This window comes from Zea mays, chromosome 1, assembly GCF_902167145.1.
Source record: "Zea mays cultivar B73 chromosome 1, Zm-B73-REFERENCE-NAM-5.0, whole genome shotgun sequence".
Classification (NCBI taxonomy): domain Eukaryota; kingdom Viridiplantae; phylum Streptophyta; class Magnoliopsida; order Poales; family Poaceae; genus Zea; species Zea mays.
In genome coordinates this window covers 206,310,282-206,335,317 of record NC_050096.1, presented here as the reverse complement: position 1 = coordinate 206,335,317, position 25,036 = coordinate 206,310,282, and the positions used below count along the sequence as shown (strand labels likewise).

Here is a 25,036-nt window from a genome sequence, read left to right as displayed (position 1 = left end):
TATATAAAGTATATAAGTTACTAAATTCAATAAATTAAGCAATATAAGTTTAATTGGGCCATGCTGGGACCCGACGGGCCAGAATCTAAGAGCCGACTCAGGCTCACCTTCGAACCGTACCAGTCTGGTTCATATTGTTTTGTACCGGACCATACTTTAAGTTCCTGTTTTTAGATCGTGTGTTCGTGCTGGTAAAAAAAATGCGGCTCATATTCCCAACACCAGACATAGTCGTCTATCCTCTCGGTCTCTATCCAGCCAGATCCCATTTGGCCTCCGAGCCGTACGGCCTGTGTACGTGTGTCCTCGTCTCCTGTCTCTGCTCTGCTGGACTGCTGCGATCAAAAACAGGTGTTCCTCTGCTGTTGTTGAGCGCGGATGCGCTCGTCAGGTACGGTGCATCGATATCCATGAATTGATCCATCCATGCATGGCATGCGCATGCGCATGCGCGCGCGCGGCTGCCTGCCTGCCTGCCTGCCCGCGCCCGAATCTGCTCGTGCGCCTGTCGCCAGTTCGCCACGACACCAGCTGGATGGGATGCGTGTCGCCACGTTCAACTCACACCCGTTGCTATGCTCTACTCTTGTCTGTCCCTAAGGGCTTGTTCGGTTATTCCCAATACACATGGATTGGATAGGATTGGAAAAAATTGAGAAGAAGTTTGACTTGTTTGGGATTCAAACCCATCCAATCCCACTCAATCCACATGGATTGAGAGCTAACCGAACAAGCCCTAAATTGGCACGTGTATACACCACCCGTTGCTCTACTACTGTTGTTTAATTGGTGCAATTGTCATGCAGATGCAGTTGGAAGCGAATAGTAACCAGCGCCACGCAATTGACGACGGGTCACGTCACGCGTCACGGTATATGATCGATCACAAGCATGTCCGTCCAACACATGCATACGCTTTGGGCCTTTGGTTAGTTTGCACGCACCGGAATTTACTATCATTTTTCCTTTTCTTTACTACTTTATAAATGCGTGTAATGTAATTTTAAGGATGCAATTAATTATGTATAAATTATCTTATATAGCATCGCATGCGGCATGCCTACTAAAAATATCGACTACACACTATAAAAAATGTATTCTATATAGTTCAATGTCACGACAGGCTATCACACAATTGAGGGCACGCATGTCATTGCACACTCAGGTCAGACAAATCCACTTTCGGAAAATATAATTATGGTCACCAGACAACCACCTTCTCCACCTAGAATCAGCCTTTTGATAAATAAGCTCTAGCGACGTGTTCTAGCGCAACATATCCTCTAGCTAGATTGCGAGCCGAACGATCTCTAGCGACGTGGTCTAGCGCAACGTATCCTCTAGCTAGATTGCGAACCGAACGAGCTCTAGCGATATGATCTAGCACAACATATCCCCTAGGTAGATTGTGGTGCTTGGTATACATGCCTACGCCATCTTGTGTCTTAGACCTCATCACGGACGATGGTCAATACAGATAGACTTCAAACACATCGAAGATGCTTCTAGAAGCGACTCCCACCACTTTCGATATTGTTAGTTGTAGATATAGATTTACATATAGCTATAGCAGGTTGGGTATATGTTTTTCATGGAGAAGTTGAATTTGATGTGTGGATTCAAGCATTTATACTTCTTGAATATGTTGTGGGATCCGTACCCTCTATTTTGAATGCATGTGCCTTGCTTATGAAATTTGGCCAAAGCAATATGTTTTCTCTGGAAGACATAAAAATTTTCTCTTAGTCCAATGTCCTGAAAGGGTATACAACATATATTGGGATCCATGTACTAGGATCCTAGAAGGTGTTGATTTTCATGTCCTATGTGTCTATTCCTTAAATCTATCAAACCTTGTAATGCTAGTTTAGGGGATATGTGCAATGCTTTATCCCATTATCAAGCACAAATCTATTTCCTAGTAATGATACACATGATGATGTGACTTATATATAAGTGTTTTTTATCACTATCCTTGGTTGTGACTCCATACATATATGTGTTCTATATATTGTTCATTTCTAGTATTCAATGCTCTTGTTGACGTCTCTTGTTAAAAGGAAAGTAAAGTTTTTTCTAAGTGTTTTAGATGGTCCAGCTTATAAAATTTGAGGTATTAGATTGATATTAATATTTGTGCTTTATGTTAGTACAGCTATACATGGTAAGAAAATGTCAAGTGTTTTATAGCCCTAACATATGATTTTCCCTTATACATTAGTTATAACTAATTTTGAGTTCCCTTACACATAAGTTATGGTCACTATTTAGGTGAGGTTTTAGTGAAACACTTAGAGAACACTATAAAGTGGATGTCTTGGGTATCCTAACACCTTGGTAGCTTGGGGGGAATTTTGATTATATATTGTCCTATATTACTCCTTACATCCAACTCTGTTTGTTCTATTTTTCTTATTATTATTATTATTATTATTATTATTATTATTATTATTATTATTATTATTATTATTATTATCACTATTATTATTATTATTATGTGCTTGAGTTTGTGAGTAACGACATAGGATGCTTCTTCTACTAGTGGGCTATTTAGTAGATAGGTTTACTTTCTTACAAGATTAAGGACACTACCACTATTATGGATCTTGGTAAGGGCATGGTTTAGTGTGACAAACAATGAGGACTTAATTTAGTTTGTCATATAGTTGTTTAAGGCTAGCCATGAAAGTTTGTCAGTTGAGGTTAAGGTTTGTCATCTTATGTTTCAGATCCTAATTGAAACCTCTTGTTTGGGCCATTCAATCCTTTAAACAGGTACCAAAGCCTCTAGCTCAAAGGATTTGCCTTCACTACCTAGAAAAAATGGCAAAATGGGATATGCTCTCAAGTTCGATGCGAAGAATTCTGTCTTAAAATATGCATGTTTGCATATCTGTATGCTTTATTGGAATTATTTGCTCTGGCAATGGAGATCAATGTATCCTGTATAAGGAATTGGAAGGATAACACACATGAAATGACTTAGATGGCTAAAGCAAGGGTGAATAGTGTAACACCCAAGGTGTTAAGCTTGCATTTCACACCTGCATTTGCATAAGGATGAGCATCTTCATTCATGAGCATGAGCATATGAAAGTGCATTCACTTGTTCATATGTTTTACTTAATGTGATGCCTTGTTTCTATGTGTGACCTCATATGTTCATACTCCCTCCGGTTTCCTATTAGTTGTCGTTTTGGATAAGATTCGAGTCAAACTTATAAAATTTTGACTACAAATAACTATTTTGTTATTTAGTTTTGGAACCTAATATTTATATGCACCAATTTGTCATAAAAAGTACTTTTATAAAAGTATAAATGTATTAAGAGTTCATTTGTATTTTAACAAAAAACATTGGTCAAAGTTATATTTTGGAGACCGTGTCGTTGTCCTAAACGACAACTAATAGGAAACCGGAGGGAGTAGGAACTAATACAAGTGCATATTGTTTGAACACCTAAACAACCTATAACTCAGAATAAAAAATGAACTAGGATTTATGTTCATGAGTAGCTGAAAGGATCTAGATGGGTAGAGGGGTGAATAGCCTATAGATGTTTTTACACAACTAACAACTATAACTAGAGACAATATATATATATATATATATGTCGGGGACCATAATTAGGGGTACCCTCAAGACGCCTAATTCTCAGCTGGTAACCCCCATCAGCATGAAGCTGCAAAAGCCTGATGGGTCCGATTAAGTCAGGGGTCAGTCCACACGAGTGGCTCGATCACGCTTCGCCCGAGCCTAGCCTCGGCCAAGGGCAGCCGACCTCGAGAGACTTCCGTCTCGCTCGAGGCCCCCCTTTTTACGGCGGACACACCTCCGGCTCGCCCGAGGCCTTGGCTTCGCTTAGAAGCAACCCTGACTAAATCGCCGCACCGACTGACCAGGTTGCAGGAGCATTTAACGCAAAGGTGGCCTGACACCTTTATCCTGACACGCGCCCCCCGGCAGAGCCGAAGTGACCGCCGTCACTCCACCGCTCCACTGACCAGTCTGACAGAAGGACAGCGCCACCTGCGCCACTCCGACTGCAGTGCCACTCGACAGAGTGAGTCTGACAGGCAGTCAGGCCCGACCAAAGGCACCATAGGAAACTCCGCTCCGCCCGACCCCAGGGCTCGGACTCGGGCTAAGACCCGGAAGACGGCGAACTCCGCTCCGCCCGACCCCAGGGCTCGGACTCGGGCTAAGACCCGGAAGACGGCGAACTCCGCTCCGCCCGACCCTAGGGCTCGGACTCGGGCTAAGACCCGGAAGACGGCGAACTCCGCTCCGCCCGACCCCAGGGCTCGGACTCGGGCTAAGACCCGGAAGACGGCGAACTCCGCTCCGCCCGACCCTAGGGCTCGGACTCGGGCTAAGACCCGGAAGACGGCGAACTCCGCTCCGCCCGACCCCAGGGCTCGGACTCGGGTTAAGACCCGGAAGACGACGAACTCCGCTCCGCCCGACCCCAGGGCTCGGACTCGGGCTAAGACCCGGAAGACGGCGAACTCCGCTCCGCCCGACCCCAGGGCTCGGACTCGGGTTAAGACCCGGAAGACGGCGAACTCCGCTCCGCCCGACCCCAGGGCTCGGACTCGGGCTCAGCCCCAGAAGACGACGAGACTCCGCCTCGCCCGACCCCAGGGCTCGGACTCCGCCCTGGCCTCGGCCGAACGATCTCCGCCTCGCCCGACCCGGGGGCTCGGCCTCGGCCACGGAAGACAGACTCGACCCCGGCTTCGGAGGAGCCCCCACGTCGCCCGACCTAGGGCACAGGCCCGCCACGTCGACAGGAAGCGCCATCATCATCCTACCCTGAGCCGACTCGGGTCACGGAGAACAAGACCGGCGTCCCATCTGGCTAGCTCCGCCAGATGGACAATGATGGCGCTCCGCAAGCTCTGTGACGACGGCGACTCTCAGCTCTCTTACGGAAGCAAGGCGACGTCAGCAAGGACTCGACCGCTCCTACAGCTGTCCCTCCGCCAGGCTCTGGTGCTCCTCCGACAGCCACGACATCACGCCAGCAAGGTGCCAAGACCTCTCCGGCTGCCACATGGGCATGTACCTAGGGCGCTAGCTCTCTCTCCGCTAGACACGTAGCACTCTGCTACACCCCCCGTTGTACACCTGGATCCTCTCCTTACGACTATAAAAGGAAGGACCAGGGCCTTCTTAGAGAAGGTTGGCCGCGCGGGGACGAGGACGAGACAGGCGCTCTCTTGGGGCCGCTCGCTTCCCTCACCCGCGTGGACGCTTGTAACCCCCCTACTGCAAGCGCACCCGACCTGGGCGCGGAACGAACACGAAGGCCGCGGGATCTCCACCTCTCTCACGCCCGTCTCCGGCCACCTCGCCTCTCCCCCCTTCGCGCTCGCCCACGCGCTCGACCCATCTGGGCTGGGGCACGCAACACACTCACTCGTCGGCTTGGGGACCCCCGGTCTCGAAACGCCGACAGTTGGCGCGCCAGGTAGGGGCACGCTGCGTGTTGACGAACAGCTTCCCGTCAAGCTCCAGATGGGCAGTCTCCAGCAACCTCTCCGGCCCGGGACGGTGCTCCGTTTCGGGAGTCTTGAGTTCATGTCCTTCGACGGCAGCTACGACATGATACTCCTTCCACCGCCGCGCGACAACGACAATGGCGGTCGACAACCCGCCCGCCGGTGGCGGAATCGGCGACATCTTCCCCGCGCGGTGGAAGAACAACATCCGAGCTCGCCCCGTCCTCTCCCCCGCCAACGGAGGAGGAGGCGGGGCAACCAAGGCCAAGCGGGAGGCCGCGCTTCGTCGGCTGTCGAGCGAATCGACGTCCCCAGCGCCCCGACGGAAGGCACGCCGGGCGTCGACCTCGCGTTCGAGACGGAGGCAAGCGCTTTCCCCCCGCGACACGCCAACCCCGAGCAAGTTGACGACGCCGGCGCACTCGCGATGAGCTTGCAGGACGTCGCCCTTGTCCCTGAGATGACGGTGCAACCAGTCCCCGATGTAACTACGTCGCTCCTCGTCGACCAAAAGGTACCGACTAACTCCCATCTTACGTCATTTCGACTCGGCCTCAACCCGCCAAGCGACCTCGCTTTGGCGGGCGCTCTCATTGAGGCGAGTGCAACCCCACTGAGGTTTCGTATGCGGTCGCCTTGGGACCGGTTGACGGACGCCTCGACCTACGGGCCCTCCGGGTCCGAGGAAGATGACGATCCCAGCATCTGTTGGGATTTCTCTGGACTTGGCAACCCCAGTACCATGCGGGACTCCATGACCGCATGTGACTACTGCCTCTCCGACTGTTCCGACGGAAGCCGCAACCTCAACGACGAGGGCTGCGGCCCAAGCCGCGAATGTTTCCACGTTGAGCTGGGGGATCCCTCCGAAGGCAACCATCTTGGCATGCCGGAGGACGGTGATTTTCCTAGGCCCGTGCCTCGCGCCGACATCCCGCGGGAGCTAGCTGTGGTCCCCGTTCCGGCGGGGAGTCACGACCCACAGCTCGAGCAAGTCCGCGGGGCATAGGCCAGGCTCGACGAGGGAACAGGAGCGCTTGAGACGATCCGCCGGGACGTCGGGCAGGTATGGGCGGGCCAACCCCCGGCCGGAGAAATACGTCACCTGCCCCAGGGTCTCCAGCACCGCGTCGCCAACGATGTCAGGGTCAGGCCGCCGCCCGCATCCAGCGGGGTTGGTCAGAACCTGGCAGCCGCAGCGATGCTCCTCCGCGCGATGCTGGAGCCATCAACCACCGAGGGTCGGCGAATCTAGGGAGAGCTCAAGAATCTCCTGGAAGGCGCTGCGGCCCGACGGGCCGAGAGCACTGCCTCCCGAAGGCAGGGATATCCCTCGGAACCTCATGCCGCGACTTCCCGATTCATGCGGGAAGCCTCGGTCTACACCGGGCGCACGCGCAACACCGCGCCTGTGGCCCCGGGCCACCTCGGCAACGAGCACCATCGACGCGACCGTCGGGCCCACCTCGACGAAAGGGTGCGCCGAGGTTACCACCCCAGGCGTGGGGGACGCTACGACAGCGAGGAGGATCAGAGTCCCTCGCCCGAACCACCCGGTCCGCAGGCCATCAGTCGGGCCATCCAACGGGCGTCGTTCCCGACCCGGTTCCGACCCCCGACTACTATCACGAAGTACTCGGGGGAAACGAGGCCGGAACTGTGGCTCGCGGACTACCGCCTGGCCTGCCAACTGGGAGGAACGGACGACGACAACCTCATCATCCGTAACCTCCCCCTGTTCCTCTCCGACACTGCTCGCGCCTGGTTGGAACACCTGCCTCCGGGGCAGATCTCCAACTGGGACGACTTGGTCCAAGCCTTCGCCGGCAATTTCCAGGGCACGTACGTGCGCCCCGGGAATTCCTGGGACCTCCGGAGCTACCGGCAACAGCCGGGAGAGCCTCTCCGGGACTACATCCGGCGATTCTCGAAGCAGCGCACCGAGCTGCCCAACATCACCGACTCGGATGTCATCGGCGCGTTCCTCGCTGGCACCACCTGCCGCGACCTGGTGAGCAAGCTGGGTCGCAAGACCCCCACCAGGGCGAGCGAGCTGATGGACATCGCCACCAAGTTCGCCTCTGGCCAGGAGGCGGTTGAGGCTATCTTCCGAAAGGACAAGCAGCCCCAGGGCCGCCCATCGGAAGAGGCTCCCGAGGCGTCTACTCCGCGCGGCGCCAAGAAGAAAGGCAAGAAGAAGTCGCAATCGAAACGCGACGCCGCTGACGCGGACCTTGTCGCCGCCGCCGAGTACAAGAACCCTCGGAAGCCCCCCGGAGGTGCAAACCTCTTCGACAAGATGCTCAAGGAGCCGTGCCCCTACCATCAGGGGCCCGTCAAGCACACCCTCGAGGAGTGCGTCATGCTTCGGCGTCACTTCCACAGGGCCGGGCCACCCGCCGAGGGTGGCAGGGCCCGCGACGACGACAAGAACGAAGATCACCAAGCAGGAGAGTTCCCCGAGGTCCGCGACTGCTTCATGATCTACGAAGGGCATGCGGCGAATGCCTCGGCTCGGCATCGCAAGCAAGAGCGCCGGGAGGTCTGCTCGGTGAAGGTGGCGGCGCCAGTCTACCTAGACTGGTCCGACAAGCCCATCACCTTCGACCAGGCCGACCACCCCGACCGCGTGCCGAGCCCGGGGAAATACCTGCTCGTCGTCGACCCTGTCATCGGCAACGTCAGGCTCACCAAGGTCCTGATGGATGGGGGCAGCTGCCTCAACATCATCTACGCCGAGACCCTCAAGCTCCTGCGCGTCGATCTGTCCTCCGTCTAGGCGGGCGCTGCGCCCTTCCACGGGATCGTACCTGGGAAGCGCATCCAGCCCCTCGGACGACTCGACCTCCCCGTCTGCTTCGGAACGCCCTCCAACTTCCGAAGGGAGACCCTGACGTTCGAGGTGGTCGGGTTCCGAGGAACCTACCACGCTGTACTGGGGAGGCCATGCTACGCGAAGTTCATGGCCGTCCCCAACTACACCTACTTGAAGCTCAAGATGCCGGGCCCCAACGGGGTCATCACCGTCGGCCCCACGTACAAACATGTGTTCGAATGCGACGTGGAGTGCGTGGAGTACGCCGAGGCCCTCGCCGAGTCCGAGGCCCTCATTGCCGACCTGGAGAACCTCTCCAAGGAGGTGCCAGACGTGAAGCGTCACGCCGGCAACTTCGAGCCAGCGGAGACGGTTAAGGCCGTCCCTCTCGACCCCAGTGGTGACACCTCCAAGCAGATCCGGATTGGGTCCGAGCTCGACCCCAAATAGGAAGCAGTGCTCGTCGACTTTCTCCGCGCAAACGCCGACGTCTTTGCGTGGAGTCCCTCGGACATGCCTGGCATACCGAGGGATGTCGCCGAGCACTCGCTGGATATTCGGGCCGGAGCCCGACCCGTCAGGCAGCCTCTGCGCCGATTCGACGAGGAGAAGCGCAGAGTGATAGGCGAGGAGATCCACAAGCTAATGGCAGCAGGGTTCATCAAAGAGGTATTCCACCCCGAATGGCTTGCCAACCCTGTGCTTGTGAGGAAGAAAGGGGGGAAATGGCGGATGTGTGTAGACTACACTGGTCTCAACAAAGCATGTCCGAAGGTTCCCTACCCTCTGCCTCGCATCGATCAAATCGTGGATTCCACCGCTGGGTGCGAAACCCTGTCCTTCCTCGATGCCTACTCAGGGTATCACCAGATCCGGATGAAAGAGTCCGACCAGCTTGCGACTTCTTTCATCACACCGTTTGGCATGTACTGTTATGTTACCATGCCGTTCGGTTTGAGGAATGCGAGCGCGACGTACCAACGGTGCATGAACCATGTGTTCGGCGAACACATCGGTCGCACAGTCGAGGCCTACGTCGATGACATCGTAGTCAAGACAAGGAAGGCTTCCGACCTCCTCTCCGATCTTGAAGTGAAATTCCGATGTCTCAAGGCGAAAGGAGTCAAGCTCAATCCTGAGAAGTGTGTCTTCGGGGTGCCCCGGGGCATGCTCCTGGGGTTCATCGTCTCCGAGCGAGGCATCGAAGCCAACCCGGAGAAGATCGCAGCCATCACCAGCATGGGACCCATCAAGGACTTAAAAGGCGTACAGAGGGTCATGGGATGCCTCGCGGCCCTGAGCCGCTTCATCTCACGCCTCGGCAAAAGAGGTCTGCCTCTGTACCGCCTCTTAAGGAAGACCGAGTGTTTCGCTTGGACCCCTGAGGCCGAGGAAGCCCTCGAGAACCTGAAGGCGCTCCTTACAAAGGCGCCTGTCTTGGTGCCCCCAGCTGATGGAGAAGCCCTCTTGGTCTACGTCGCCGCCACCACTCAGGTGGTTAGCGCCGCGATTGTGGTCGAGAGGCAAGAGGAAGGGCATGCACTGCCCGTTCAGAGGCCAGTCTACTTCGTCAGCGAGGTACTGTCCGAGACCAAGGTCCGCTACCCACAAGTTCAGAAGCTGCTGTATGTTGTGATCCTGACAAGGCGGAAGTTACGACACTACTTCGAGTCTCATCCGGTAACTGTGGTGTCATCCTTCCCCCTCGGGGAGATCATCCAGTACCGAGAGGCCTCGGGCAGGATCGCAAAGTGGGCGGTGGAAATCATGGGCGAAACGATCTCGTTCGCCCCTCGGAAGGCCATCAAGTCCCAGGTGTTGGCGGACTTCGTGGCCGAATGGGTCGACACCCAGCTGCCGACGGCTCCGATCCAACCGGAGCTCTGGACCATGTTTTTCGACGGGTCGCTGATGAAGACAGGAGCCGACGCGGGCCTGCTCTTCATCTCGCCCCTCGGAAAGCATCTGCGCTACGTGCTGCGCCTCCATTTCCCGGCGTCCAACAATGTGGCCGAGTACGAAGCTCTGGTCAACGGGTTGTGAATCGCCATCGAGCTAGGGGTCAGACGCCTCGACGCCCGCGGTGATTCGCAGCTCGTCATCAACCAAGTCATGAAGAACTCCCACTGCCGCGACCCGAAGATGGAGGCCTACTGCGATGAGGTTCGGCGCCTGGAAGACAAGTTCTTTGGGCTCGAGCTCAACCACATCGCTCGGCGCTACAACGAGACTGCAGACGAGCTGGCTAAGATAGCCTCGGGGCGAACGACGGTCCCCCCGGACGTCTTCTCCCGGGATCTGCATCAACCCTCCGTCAAGATCGACGACGCGCCCGAGCCCGAGGCACCCTCGGCTCAGCCCGAGGTACCCTCGGCCCCCGAGGCCGAGGCACTGAACGTCGAGGAGGAGCAGAGCGGGGCCACGCCTGATCGAAATTGGCAGGCCCCGTACCTGCGATATCTCCGTCAGGGAGAGCTACCCCTCGACCGAGCCGAGGCTCGACGGGTAGCGCGACGCGCCAAGTCATTCTTCTTGCTGGGCGATGAGGAGGAGCTCTACCACAGGAGCCCCTCGGGCATCCTCCAGCGATGCATCTCCATCGCCGAAGGTCAGGAACTCCTGCAAGAAATACACTCGGGGGCTTGCGGTCATCACGCAGCGCCTCGAGCCCTTGTCGGGAATGCCTTCCGGCAAGGTTTCTACTGGCCAACGGCGGTGGCTGACGCCACTAGAATCGTCCGCACCTGCGAAGGGTGCCAATTCTATGCGAAGCAGACCCACCTGCCCGCTCAGGCTCTGCAGACGATACCCATCACCTGGCCCTTCGCTGTATGGGGTCTGGACCTCGTCGGTCCCTTGCAGAAGGCGCCCGGGGGCTACACGCACCTGCTGGTCGCCATCGACAAATTCTCCAAGTGGATCAAGGTCCGACCCCTGAACAGCATTAGGTCTGAGCAGGCGGTGGCGTTCTTCACCAACATCATCCATCGCTTCGGGGTCCCAAACTCCATCATCACCGACAACGGTACCCAGTTCACCGGCAAAAAATTCTTGGATTTTTACGAGGATCACCATATCCGGGTGGACTGGGCCGCCGTGGCTCATCCCATGTCGAATGGGCAAGTAAAGCGTGCCAACGGCATGATTCTACAAGGGCTCAAGCCTCGGATCTACAACGGCCTCAACAGGTTCGGCAAGCGATGGATGAAGGAACTCCCCTCGGTGGTCTGGAGCCTAAGGACGACGCCGAGTCGTGCCACGGGTTTCACGCCGTTCTTCCTGGTCTACGGGGCCGAGGCTATCTTGCCCACTGACCTGGAATACGGCTCCCCGAGGACGAGGGCCTACACCGATCAAAGCAACCAAGCTAGCCGAGAAGAATCGCTGGACCAGCTGGAGGAGGCTCGGGACAGGGCCTTATTACACTCGGCGCGGTACCAGCAGTCCCTGCGACGCTACCACGCCCGAGGGGTCCGGCCCCGAGACTTCCAGGTGGGCGACCTGGTGCTTCGACTGCGGCAAGACGCCCGGGGAAGGCACAAACTCACGCCCCCCTGGGAGGGGCCATTCGTCATCGCCAAAGTTCTGAAGCCCGGAACATACAAGCTGGCCAACAATCAAGGCGAGATCTACGGCAACGCTTGGAACATCAAACAGCTACGTCGCTTCTACCCTTAAGATGTTTTCAAGTTGTTCATATACCTCGCATCCACGCAAAGTTTAGTCATCAAGGAAGGGTCGGCCTCGCCTCGGCAAAGCCCGACCCTCCCTCGGGGCTAAAAGGGGGGAGACCCCCTCTGCGTCGAAATTTTCCTCGAAAAAGGATCTCTTTTTAGCAGAATTTCTTTCGTGCTTTTTGACTACTTCGAAAAGCGGATCCTGGAAACGACGGAGTACACGTAAGCAGCCAAGGCTGACCGAGCCGAGGGACTCCTACGCCTCCGGGATACGGATACCTCACTCATCACCTTCTGCGATAAGTAACTCGCGTTCGGATAAAGTGATTCCGCGGACCGAATGTCTTCACGCTCGGAAGCTCTTCTGCCGAGACGGTCCTTCAAGCCTTCTCGACTGAATCGGTGACAGAGCCTCATGGACGGGCGAAAGTACGCGTAAGCGGCAAGGCCGACCGAGCCGAGGGACTCCCACGCCTCTGGGATACGGATACCTCACTCATCACCTTCCGCGAGAAGCAACTCTCGCCCACACAAACACCCCTGTTACCGACGGAAAGTCCAGATGCTCGACATGAGAGGAAAGGAGACGCGGCTTTGCAACGCAGCGAGGGTGTGTTTTCTGGCCTCGGCGGCCGCAAAAGGCACACGCTACAAGACGATCTGATCCTGCAGGCTCGGGTCTTCACGCTGAAGGGGGCTGTAGCACCCTCGGCATTGACGACGCCTTCAGCGAGGTCCGACCGAGCCTCGGACGATGACGCGGTCCAGGGACTTCTCCGGGAATCCGGCCCGAGCAGGCGGCTCGGCCGGTTACCCCTGGGGCCTCGGCCAAGCCTCTTCCGAGGGCGCCAGCCCGACCCGAGGCCTCGGCTGATCGACTCCGACGTCGACCCCCGCTGACGGGCAACCTGGCTAGGCTCCGGCCAACCAGGTTCCCATTTTCGAGCCAACTCCGCCTCTGTTCGTACTGATATCGCTACCCCTGGCCTCGGCTCATCGAAGAGCGGCCAAGGGGTCCCTTTAACTAAGCTAGAGGAGCCTCAGACAACAAGGCCGGTCGAGCCGAGGGATTCCTACGCCTCCGGGATACGGATACCTCACTCGTCACCTTGACACGGGGCGACTCATGCTTGGTGAAGCGGTTCAGATAATCAACAGGCGAGACTTAGTGCTCGAAAATGAGGAAAAAACACGGCTCCGTGCCGAAGTTACATACATGTTCAGGCCTCGACAACCACAATGAACAAAAACGCCGGCATTCAATGTGCCGTTACAAACGGAACTCCGGTTCCCCCTCCGCAGGTACGAACAACCTCACTCCATGGGGGAAGGCCTGCGGAGCAACAGAAGACTGACGAGCGGCTCACCGCCGCCCGTTCTGACTACGACAACAACCACCCCCGCCCCGGGCGGCGAAGCGGCTTAGGCAGCAGCTTCGGGGCAGGTGTTGCGACAGGAAGGCTCTCACCCGCAGAGGACGAGAACCAGCCATTCAGGCCGGGAGACGGAGACCCAGGGCTACTGGCGCTCTACCTATCCCGGCATGGCTGGAGGAAGTCCCCGTGGGACGGAAGGATGCCATTCTCCCCCAGGCGCGGGGGAAGAAAAAGGCAGCCGACCCATGCGGGGGCAGCCCCCCGACTCGCCTCATCCTTCATCTTGGCCTGGATGACGAAAATCCTTGAGGCCGAGGGAGGGGAAGGGGCCGCAGCTCGGCTCGCTTTCCCCCACCGCCAAACTGGAGGTCACCATCTTGGGTGACCGCCGGTGGGGGGATGCGGCCGGGCTGCATGATGAAAATCCTTGAAGCCGAACGATGGCTGAAAGGTACCAACTCCCACGGAGTTGCGTTCCTCCAACGAGGAGGCGGAAAGACGGCGGGTACCCCCCATCCGGGGGGCTTGGAAGATGGAAAGACACGACGCATAAGGGAGGAAGAAGACATGGTTGCCTTCCGAAAGGGGTCACCTTCCTTTTAAAGGCGACTCTCCCTACGTGCGCCCCCAAACGCCACGGGCCGAGTCTTCTCCAACACGCTCCAAGGCCCTCCCCTGCGGCGCGGGGGCTAGGTCCCGCATGTCATGCAAACCAGCTCAGAAGCAGAAGAAGCCAAACCGCCGCGCGCGGTGCACACAACCGCCCAGCGGTTACAAGCGATTCCCCACTTTCGCCCAGACCAACGAGCGGAAGGGGCGGGCAGCCATGCAGGTGGCATGCAACCGCGCCAGGTGGGCGCGCTTCTCCGACTTCTGACACGCCGGCTTGGAGGCCCAGGCCCACGCGTCGCGCAACCAGTGCGCCAGTTGCTGCATGCAAGCAACCGCACCGCCACTTGTGCCACCGTCGCACCTCTCCGGTCGCGGAGCCTGTGCCGCGACTCGAGGCGACCCAGCAGCGCCAGCCTGGCGCGACGGTCAGAGCGGCCGAAAGTGGGCCGGCAGTAATGGCGGTGGCAGGCGGGCGGGCGCAAAAGTCACGTCGTCAGCCAGGCTCACGTCCCATCCTGGGACAGCAAGAGAGCCTCCTCCCACGGCGTGAAGACGGTGCACCCGTGATCCGTTCCTCGAACGACTCGCGCACGCGCAACGGCCGCCCCGCCAACAACTCGCCTCGTCGCATTAACTCCGCGGCGGGACACGCGGCGCCTCTGGCAGGAGAAGCGGGCGACGCTTCGCCTTCGCCGTAATAACCGCGCCAAAAAAGGTACGCCACGTCGTTCGATTTCATATCCTTTTCCTTTTTTCCTCTTTCTCTATCTCTTGCAACAGGGACCGGGAAAGGGGGATACCCCGAAAAGGATCCTTCTCTGTGAAGGAACCGGGCTCCGAGCCCCCCCCCTACTGATTAGAGGTTCGAAGGCTGGCCCTCCGAGGGGTTCAACAGTCGCCTCAGATCGCGTGGGCCCGACACCCACTACTGGTCAGGGGTTCGAAGGCCAGCCCCCCGAAGGGCTCCATGGCCGCCTCAGGCTACTCGGGCTCCGCGCCCATTACTGATCAGGGGTTCGAAGGCTGGCCCCCGAAGGGTTCACAGTCGCCTCAGACGCCGAGCGAGGGATGACCAGGGGTACGTTCGATACATAACCAAGGCTCGGGCTGCGCTCCCGAGGTACCCTAGGACATTTCCGAGACCAGCGGGAACGATCTTGTAACGGAATCCCATCGGAGGGAGGCATCGAGCCCTCGGACCCCGTCGCCAGGGGACCGGGTCCGGCAAATCACCCGCAGGTACTTTTAGGCGTGCCTCTGGGCCCCTAGCCGACCCCCAACGAACGGGGCACGGACGTCCACTCGGATTACCCGCTTGCAGCTCACCGGAGACACCATGTTCGGTGCCCATCGAGGGTAACATGGCGCTCTCCCCCCTCCTCCTTGCGGAAAGGCGACGTAGGGGCGTATGTAAAAAAAGCCGAGTTTGTCCCTGATCATCCTCTCGCCCTGTGCGGAGGCTCGGGGGCTGCTCTCGCAAACCCGGCTCCGGCCAAACCGTTGACAGCGTCAACATACCAGCCCGAGAGCTTGGGCCCCGACCGTGCACCCGGGCTACGGCCAGTTCGCATGAGGGAACAACCAGACCAGCCAAAGCATTACGCAAGGCATTAAGACCTCGAAGGAGTGTAACCACTCCTCCGAGGCCTCGGGGGCTACACCCGGCGGGTGCGCTCGCGCGCACCCACCGGAACAAAATGCAACCGAGAAAGGCTGGTCCCCTTGCAAAAAAGTGCGACGAAAGCCTCCAAGCGAGTGCTAACACTCCCTTCGAGGCTCGGGGGCTACTGTCGGGGACCATAATTAGGGGTACCCTCAAGACGCCTAATTCTCAGCTGGTAACCCCCATCAGCATGAAGCTGCAAAAGCCTGATGGGTCCGATTAAGTCAGGGGTCAGTCCACACGAGTGGCTCGATCACGCTTCGCCCGAGCCTAGCCTCGGCCAAGGGCAGCCGACCTCGAGAGACTTCCGTCTCGCTCGAGGCCCCCCTTTTTACGGCGGACACACCTCCGGCTCGCCCGAGGCCTTGGCTTCGCTTAGAAGCAACCCTGACTAAATCGCCGCGCCGACTTACCAGGTTGCAGGAGCATTTAACGCAAAGGTGGCCTGACACCTTTATCCTGACACGCGCCCCCCGGCAGAGCCGAAGTGACCGCCGTCACTCCACCGCTCCACTGACCAGTCTGACAGAAGGACAGCGCCACCTGCGCCACTCCGACTGCAGTGCCACTCGACAGAGTGAGTCTGACAGGCAGTCAGGCCCGGCCAAAGGCGCCATAGGAAACTCCGCTCCGCCCGACCCCAGGGCTCGGACTCGGGCTAAGACCCGGAAGACGGCGAACTCCGCTCCGCCCGACCCCAGGGCTCGGACTCGGGCTAAGACCCGGAAGACGGCGAACTCCGCTCCGCCTGACCCCAGGGCTCGGACTCGGGCTAAGACCCGGAAGACGGCGAACTTCGCTCCGCCCGACCCCAGGGATCGAACTCGGGTTAAGACCCGGAAGACGGCGAACTCCGCTCCGCCCGACCCCAGGGCTCGGACTCGGGCTAAGACCCGGAAGACGGCGAACTCCGCTCCGCCCGACCCCAGGGCTCGGACTCGGGTTAAGACCCGGAAGACGGCGAACTCCGCTCCGCCCGACCCCAGGGCTCGGACTCGGGCTCAGCCCCAGAAGACGACGAGACTCCGCCTCGCCCGACCCCAGGGCTCGGACTCCGCCCTGGCCTCGGCCGAACGATCTCCGCCTCGCCCGACCCGGGGGCTCGGCCTCGGCCACGGAAGACAGACTCGACCCCGGCTTCGGAGGAGCCCCCACGTCGCCCGACCTAGGGCACAGGCCCGCCACGTCGACAGGAAGCGCCATCATCATCCTACCCCGAGCCGACTCGGGTCACGGAGAATAAGACCGGCGTCCCATCTGGCTAGCTCCGCCAGATGGACAATGATGGCGCTCCGCAAGCTCTGTGACGACGGCGGCTCTCAGCTCTCTTACGGAAGCAAGACGACGTCAGCAAGGACTCGACCGCTCCTACAGCTGTCCCTCCGCCAGGCTCCGGTGCTCCTCCGACAGCCACGACATCACGCCAGCAAGGTGCCAAGACCTCTCCGGCTGCCACATGGGCATGTACCTAGGGCGCTAGCTCTCTCTCCGCTAGACACGTAGCACTCTGCTACACCCCCCGTTGTACACCTGGATCCTCTCCTTACGACTATAAAAGGAAGGACCAGGGCCTTCTTAGAGAAGGTTGGCCGCGCGGGGACGAGGACGAGACAGGCGCTCTCTTGGGGCCGCTCGCTTCCCTCACCCGCGTGGACGCTTGTAACCCCCCTACTGCAAGCGCACCCGACCTGGGCGCGGGACGAACACGAAGGCCGCGGGATCTCCACCTCTCTCACGCCCGTCTCCGGCCACCTCGCCTCTCCCCCCTTCGCGCTCGCCCACGCGCTCGACCCATCTGGGCTGGGGCACGCAGCACACTCACTCGTCGGCTTGGGGACCCCCGGTCTCGAAACGCCGACAATATATATTTGATATGTAAAAGAGATTACTTGCTCTAGTTTTACTTAAGGCTATTTCTCTAGACAAACCAATAGCGTGTAAATGATATATATGAATATGACGAACTATATGCTAATGCAATAATGAGGATAGTTTGGAGCGCAAACCACATGGGGCAAGATATGATACGATATTTATCTCTAAGGTTTGGTTGTTTGTCGCTAACATATGTCCTTATTATGACGAGTCCACACTAGGTGATTCACGCACTTCATTGGCTTAACAAGCCAAACCCACAAAGGGCAACATATGAATCCCTCTAATAAGGCACTCTAAGAAGCCACTCTATCACTAGAGTTGGTCTTTAAGAATTTACCGTGTAAATGACCATAAGGGCTAGTTTGGAAATTCAAATCCCCTTCGGGATTGAAGTGGATTGGAGAGGAAATTAGTTCATTTCCACCTCAATCATCTCCAATCCTGAAGGAGATTTGAGGTTTCTAAAATAGCCTTAAGAGCCTCTTGCAATATAATGATTAGAGCCGACAACAATCACCAAAGCCGCCCAACTCTCCTCTGCTTCGTCCAAACCTTAACATAGAGCTACCCCTCATCATATCATACACACTAAATCAATCGTAGCATGGTTGTGCTTAGATTGACGCAACAAAATTCAGCCATTAACTTGGCGATTTCCAACATTTGAGGACTCTGTGGCTTCTTTTATCTTGGACTTATCAAAGACAATATAATTAAAACAAAAGGCATGCCCAGAAAAGCAAATGCAAACTAGAAACTGGCAAGCGCAGGATGTACATACAGATCTGAGCTGCTGCCATGCAGCCTATACATTCTACTGTATACATCGCCACTACGTCACATCACAAACAATTCTTCTACATTCCTTAATCTTTACTACAATGCAGTACAAATACTACCAGCTAGTATACAAATACTACCAGCTAGTAGAGTGTGAATGGTGTGAGTCAGTCACCTGACTGCGTAACCATTGCCTCGATCCGTCCGTCTTTGTCGTAGGCCTCCACGATCTTCTTGGCATACCCCGGGATGTGCTGCTCAGCTCTTTGCTTTCCCCATGCCCGCCTAACATGCAGATAATTCCGAATGGTGTGATAGTCCAGAGAGTAGCGTGCGAACTCCAGACCCTTGGGTCCAACCTGAAACAGCATATCATACAGCACAGCCTGGTTATGTACTCGTGTTCAGTTAACGTTACAAATCTCATGCCATCCCTCCTCTGCAGACGACCAAGAACTGACCAAGTTCAGCAGGAAGGCCAGAATGTCGCCGACGAATCTAGGAGCTGGTTTCGAAGGGCCTTTCCCTGTAGATCCATTCGTTTGTTTATTTACATGAATGTAAGCCAAACGGATCGTCATTGTTACTACTAATTCTATTCCAATGCTAAGTACTAGTATTCCATACAAATGGTGATTAGGGGAGGTACCCAGTTTTGCGGCATCGTCAGCTTTCACTGTCTCCATAACAAACGGTTGCCTGGAGCCCTGAAACAAACAGACACACAGCACCCTTGTCAGTCTCCTAGTACTACGTTGCACGCCTCCCAGGCGCCGAAGAATGTTGTGTGCCAGTTCTATAGCTGCGGATGCAAATGCATGCGTACACTGCTAATTGTAGGTGTGCTTTCCAGAAGGCCAGCTACCAGGTTCAGCATCTCCTGTCCACGATCGTTCCTGAAGGGATAGAGTTCCAATGATGCTCACCAGGGTACTGTTTACAATATAATTGCACAATCCTACTCGCTCTACCTGACTGTAATGTACTGAGGATGCTGTGTCATGGAGACCCCAGCATATTTCGGTACTCCCATATACCCCACCACTAAATCCTGCAGACATTTAACCAAACAACATAGTGACTCTGAGCTGTTTGTCTGCTCCAAGAGAGCAGACTGAAGACATATACCAAGATAACAGATGATATCTCACAACAAATGCTATTCTGAACATGAAGGTTGAAGAGGCACCCAGGCAACTCGAGGTCAAGAGAATTAGTTCAGCTATGTTAGTGCGTAATAATAAGAACGACACAGTCCACGTCATGCAACACATAGATGATTCAGTCTAGTGTGTTTCAGGATTATTCCATCTTTTCTAAACGACACGTGATCCAATCATTTCTATTTGTGCAGATGAGCACTAGGAAGTACAACTTCTGTCTATTTGTGCAGATGAGCACTAGAAAGAAAGTTCCTATTCAAAACAAGGGACCCTATTCAAATTCAAAATGATGGAAACCTTACCGCCAAGCCATTTGTGTAGTCAAAGCAGCTGCAATTGGTATAAGCAAATCATTAGCTCACCTGTGAACGGCCAATAAAAGTTTTGGAAAAGAAACTAACAACCCGATATACTGAATAGAGAATACCTATAGCATGACGGTGCAATAACATCTACCAGGTCGTTTGCTGGCAGGCAAAAATAAGGAACCTGCAAAAATTAGGCCCTGACTTAAATAGTTCCATTGTAGAATCCATAAAGCCTCAGAATTATTGGCAAACAAATATTTACCTCTTCAATGTGCCCATCTAAATGCTTTAGATGCACCTGTAAATATTCTCAGTTATACAATGTGATCATACATAAAAAAAATCTAAGGAAAATCATGGCAATTCTGTAAATGCCATGTGTTCTTGTGTTGATCCTAAAACTGCTCCTTGAGCTGTTGATATGGAAAACTGTATTCCTATCCTATTGATTATCCATACATGAACCTACCAATGTGGGAAAAAGAATGTATGCAGCTAATTATTTCAATGTCATACCTTATAGTCTTGCATAAATTCATAATGCATAACAGTTTCTGGCTCACTGCTTGCCGCTTTCAAGAATTTATCAAGCCCTTCACGCGTACCATTGTCAACTAAGAAAAATACAGTATGTTAGAGCTACAATATTATCTTCCACGACAGAAAATGTAAATATTGACTGGTTTGAGAGGAGAAATGGAAATTACCACAGTTTGTTCCAAGCACATAAAGCTTTTCCAAACCAAGGTACTTTTCTACAGATCTCAAAGCTGTAGTTCAAACAATAACTTTAGCAACTTTTACTTTTACATTTGATAAAACATCAGCAATAGAAAGAGAAGAAAGGCCAGGTAAAGGAAAAGACCTTGCACTTGACAGCCCACACCGCAGAAAAGAAGCCGCTTTACACCAGCTGCCTGCCAAAGGAAACTGTGAAACTCTCTGGATTTATAAACTGGTCACTATAGGATATCATATGTATTGTTATGGTTGGAGGGATGATTGGAATAGGCTTTGGAACCCACTAGAATGTGGGGCTACTCCAGATTTAATAGGCTAATAGAATTACATTTGCGGTCTTGCCAAGCAACAAATTCAAATATAATTGAACTACTTCTAATTCTCTTGAATTGGGAAATGGGAACGAATATCTGGATCAATTAACCCTAAATTAATATTAGGACAGCTGATTCTCTCTGACTCTCAGAGATCTGCTGATATGACCCATTATTACTTCTATATGTTATAAGAAAGGGAAAGGAGGCATGGCACCATAGCTTGCATCAAGAATAAGGGGGCATGGGAAGTATAGAGTTAAAAGGAGCGACTTACCTCGACTAAGGCAAGTGTATTGAGATTTGGTGATAATGTTGGCTTCACACCTTTGGCTGCAATTACTTCGTCTGGTGTCCTACAAGAGCATGGCTACTGAGATTAAATGTCACTTCCATTCTAGAAATCAAGGGACATAATGATTAGCATGAGTAATTCATGGATGGACTGATAACAAAAGTTTAAGCTCAAAATAGTTACAGAAAGTCTGGAATTGCAAAAGTATATCCAGTCAAGGAGTGTTATACACAAGCCATAAAGGACAATTCTGAAAGCCATCAGTTTCACAATACCTGGCCAAAACAGGTCTTGGAGCAAGCCTGTCGTCAGGATCACTGCAGAGGGGGTAAAAAACATTATTTGAATCCATGTGGTAATGCTTGTGCATAGCACTGAGAAAGAATGATGTGGCATTTGATTCTTGTTTGGGTGCCTTTGTACACAAACCACAGCATCAACCATGTTTGCTTTCAGCATCTCGACAGCGATTGTTGTCACTATTCCCGTCCACTGGGCTCCTGTTGCATGTGAGGCACATATATGTTACAGGGTACAAAACATAAGTCGTCAGGGTACAGTTTTGTCTAACAAAGGTTTGTTGAGTATATCAAGATAGTGTAGGAAATAAGATGCAACATTCGAGGTGTATGTGGTTTCGGTTTGTTATGGAAGGGCAGTGAACAAGACTGGTATATTGCATATGTGTGCTTCCTTAGATGGATGCAGGCGGTTGTTGAAGGATAAGAACAACTTGTAAAAGGTAATTAGTACCTTCAACAGGTTCGGTCTTCCTGGCATACAAGAGTTGGTCATAGACTCCAAAGTACATTTCATCCATGCCTTCCTTCCGGCCTCTCCCGTGGACTTGTCGCTCAAGATCCTAAATATAGTGAGGAGAGTGTTGGCATCTGTAAATTTGTGTCAACTTTTTTTAGGAAACAGGAGAGTTCCCCGCTTTATTTCACTGAAACAAAGTGTAGAATTCATGTCGAGCATTACTACTCCCTCGGTCTAAATTATAGTTCACTTTAGCTTTATTCTAAATCAAAACTTCTTTTAACTTTGACTTGACCTAAGTATTTTATAAAAAAATATACTCCCTCTGTATATGTTCAAATAAACTATCAAGACATTTTTCACGAAGAAATTGATGAAATCATTTTGATATTGTAGATGGTCTCTATGAACTTGGTCAGAGTTAGAAAAGTTGAACTATAACTTTCGACGGAGGGAGTAACTGCGTGCAGCACTGCAGCCCATGGCTTGATCAAACATCAGACGATCATTTTTGTTTTCATTCAGCAAACTGTTTGAGCCGTTCTAGGCAGGTGATGTGATGCGAAGATGAAGGGAGGTGACCTCGACACGGGACATGCCGTCTCCCAGGAAGGCACAGGCAGTCTTGACATGCGCAACGTAGTATGTGTCGCAGAGCCCACAACGGCTTGAATCGCCATACGAGTAGAAATAGGAACAGAGGTAAGCATCGCATATTCGCATCACATAAACACACAAACAAACAAAGAAATGCGCAGCACAGCAGGCATATACCTGCAGTGGTCCTTGGCAGGGTAGACGGCGCCAGGAGGGATGGGCTTGGATTTCTGCCTCCAGTCCTCCCTGACCGCCTTGGCCCTGATCTTGCGCGTTCTCTCGGACCTGGAGGACGAGGAGGAGGCGAGGGAGGGTCGGCGGAGTCCAGGAGACGAGGACGAGGGCGACGAGGCGTGCAAGCAAAGGGAGAGGGAGGTGCTGGAGGCCATGGTGGCGGAGATCGTCTCACCTCAGTACCTCACCGGTGATAAGACGGAGGATCGAGTGGAGATGGAGGAGTCATGCCTTGAGCCTTTAAGAGAAACTACTGTTACTGGGCCACCTCATGAATTTCGGCTCATGTCCACCCTTTGAGGAAAATTCGGAGCCTGCAAAATGTCCACCCATCGATGCATAGTGCATCTTTTTGGTTTTCATATTTAAAAATATTCAAAATTCAACACTATACCCCGGATAAAAAGTTAACAGAAATTATGCCGCCCATATATGTATTTTTTTACTTCGTAGTCCCTCCTTTTGGTGGGACGACGATCCGTACTCTTAGATTGTCTTCAACACCTTACTCATCATATCTCATATCTCAACCGCTATTTTAAACTTAACTCTTATAAACAGTAGTATACAATATAAAATAATTTTTTACGCGATCATATATATGACTAGGTTCATGCCCATGCGTTGCTACGAAAGTAAAAAAAATAGTATAAAACATAGATACGAAACGATAAACAACATTATGATATGCAAAATCTATGTGGCAAAATATCACTGTAAAACTATTATATTGGCGAGATAAATATGTAATCTTATTATAGCTAATTGCACGTGCGTTGTTACGGTTTCTATATATCAAACAATTAGACTTTATTTTAACAAATCACGAAAACATGTGGGTTCTGTTGGTTAGATGAAGGTGGATGTACAACAAACAAATATTCAAACCACTACCTATTGATAGACTTTGTTTTACAAAACACAAAATATATATCTTCTGTTGGTTAGATGGGTGTGGATGTAAATCCAATAAAGGCCCAAACTACTATTTATGTGTAATTGTACCTAATTTTTGCATAAAGTAGTAATTTTATCTAATTTTTTCATAAAGTGGTAAAGATGACCACTATTTATGTGTAATTGTACCTAATTTTTGCATAAAGTAGTAATTTTATCTAATTTGTTCATAAAGTGGTAAAGATGATCTACGTTGAAACCAGAAAAACTAAGCATTCTTTTTTGCCTTAGCAGAATCTATCAGCACACATCACGCGATTCCAGTCCACCACGTATATATGGAGCAATAGCTTGCCAGTGAACTCATCTCTCGCATGTTATTTCACTCTTCAGTTTAAAATCTGATAGATTGTTTGAGCTAACTCGAGCTCTGCTTCAGATGTTTTGTAGTTAAAATCTGACACGAGACATATATCATATGCAATGGGCACAGATTCTGAATCCTTCCATGTGTTACACATTCTCACAGCGAAGCACAAAACACATGATGTACAATGCACACAGATCTCCCAGGTAGCTAATGACTGCAGAATTTATTCCTGCAACTGAAAGCAACCATTTGTCCATCTCGGTGTGCAGCAAACACATTTGTTCATAGGCGTCCCGTTGCGCGACCACTTGATCCTCATAGTGAAGTAGACCTTGGCAGCGGCGGCCTTAACAATGGTGACCCTAGCCGAGATGAGCACCTTGGTCTTGATCCTGTCCACCTTCACGTGAGGCGGCCCTCGCCTAGCATACCTGACACCGTGGCGTCAAACCACAACTCAGAGACAACGGGAACTCGTAGTTGGTATTCTCGCATGGGAACATACCCACAGGGAGGTTGTGCTAAGCAGGTCCACCAGTGGCTTCTGCATCTTGCCCTTCAACTTTTTCACCAGCCATTCCACTCCATCCCCGACGCTGGTCGAGAGTGACTGCATGTAGTTAGAGCTAGGAAACATCAGCGACGCAATCAGCAAAGAAGAGACAAGACAAGGGCACAAGCGTTTTTCCCTTTGTTCCCCCCATCTGAATTAGGGGGAACAAAGGGTAAAAACCTGACAAGATAAACAAATTACAGAGATCGGAGTTATTCATTCATGGATGCTCTAACTTTTAAAATCACTAACCGATCCATCCATGATTGTTCTAACTTTGAGCTGGTCTATTCATGAGAGGGCGCAGGGACAAACAGGCTGCGTGTGAATGCTAGACGATGCTAGAACAAAAAGAAACCGAACAATTGATGAGCTACAAGAAAGAGCAGGGATGGGATGGTTTTGTCTCACAGACTTCAAGGTCGTCGCCTGCCGAGATCTCCTTGTTGGCCGGTGGCCCCATCCAGTAAACACCCACCTTGTTCATGATCTCGTCCAT

At 53.2% G+C, this 25,036-nt stretch overlaps 1 protein-coding gene and 1 pseudogene across 2 annotated transcripts; both read right to left on the bottom strand.

Moving 5' to 3' along the window:
* Positions 1 to 18,207: 18,207 nt before the first annotated feature.
* Positions 18,208 to 22,976, bottom strand: LOC100192754 (7-hydroxymethyl chlorophyll a reductase chloroplastic). Of its 2 annotated transcripts, none has more exon segments than NM_001137952.1 (17): positions 18,208 to 18,665; positions 18,768 to 18,832; positions 18,956 to 19,013; positions 19,133 to 19,202; positions 19,278 to 19,357; positions 19,772 to 19,799; positions 19,897 to 19,958; positions 20,040 to 20,075; positions 20,294 to 20,391; positions 20,488 to 20,547; positions 20,643 to 20,694; positions 21,110 to 21,188; positions 21,403 to 21,444; positions 21,543 to 21,627; positions 21,881 to 21,989; positions 22,469 to 22,553; positions 22,661 to 22,918. In NM_001137952.1, coding segments are annotated over 17 exon segments (1,413 nt in total). In that variant the 5' UTR covers positions 22,873 to 22,918; the 3' UTR covers positions 18,208 to 18,473.
* Positions 22,977 to 24,207: 1,231 nt separating this feature from the next.
* LOC103645220 (uncharacterized protein At5g01610-like) lies at positions 24,208 to 25,036 on the bottom strand (annotated as a pseudogene).

Excerpts from the sequence above, each read along its gene's own strand:
- LOC100192754 (XM_008682836.3), bottom strand. The coding sequence starts at position 22,872 with ATGGCCTCCAGCACCTCCCTCTCCCTTTGCTTGCACGCCTCGTCGCCC. Across the intron at positions 20,392-20,484 it reads TGTGCTTGGAACAAACTGTG|TTGACAATGGTACGCGTGAA; the intron begins GTAATTTCCATT and ends TATTTTTCTTAG. Across the intron at positions 19,959-20,039 it reads TAGATGGGCACATTGAAGAG|GTTCCTTATTTTTGCCTGCC; the intron begins GTAAATATTTGT and ends TAATTTTTGCAG.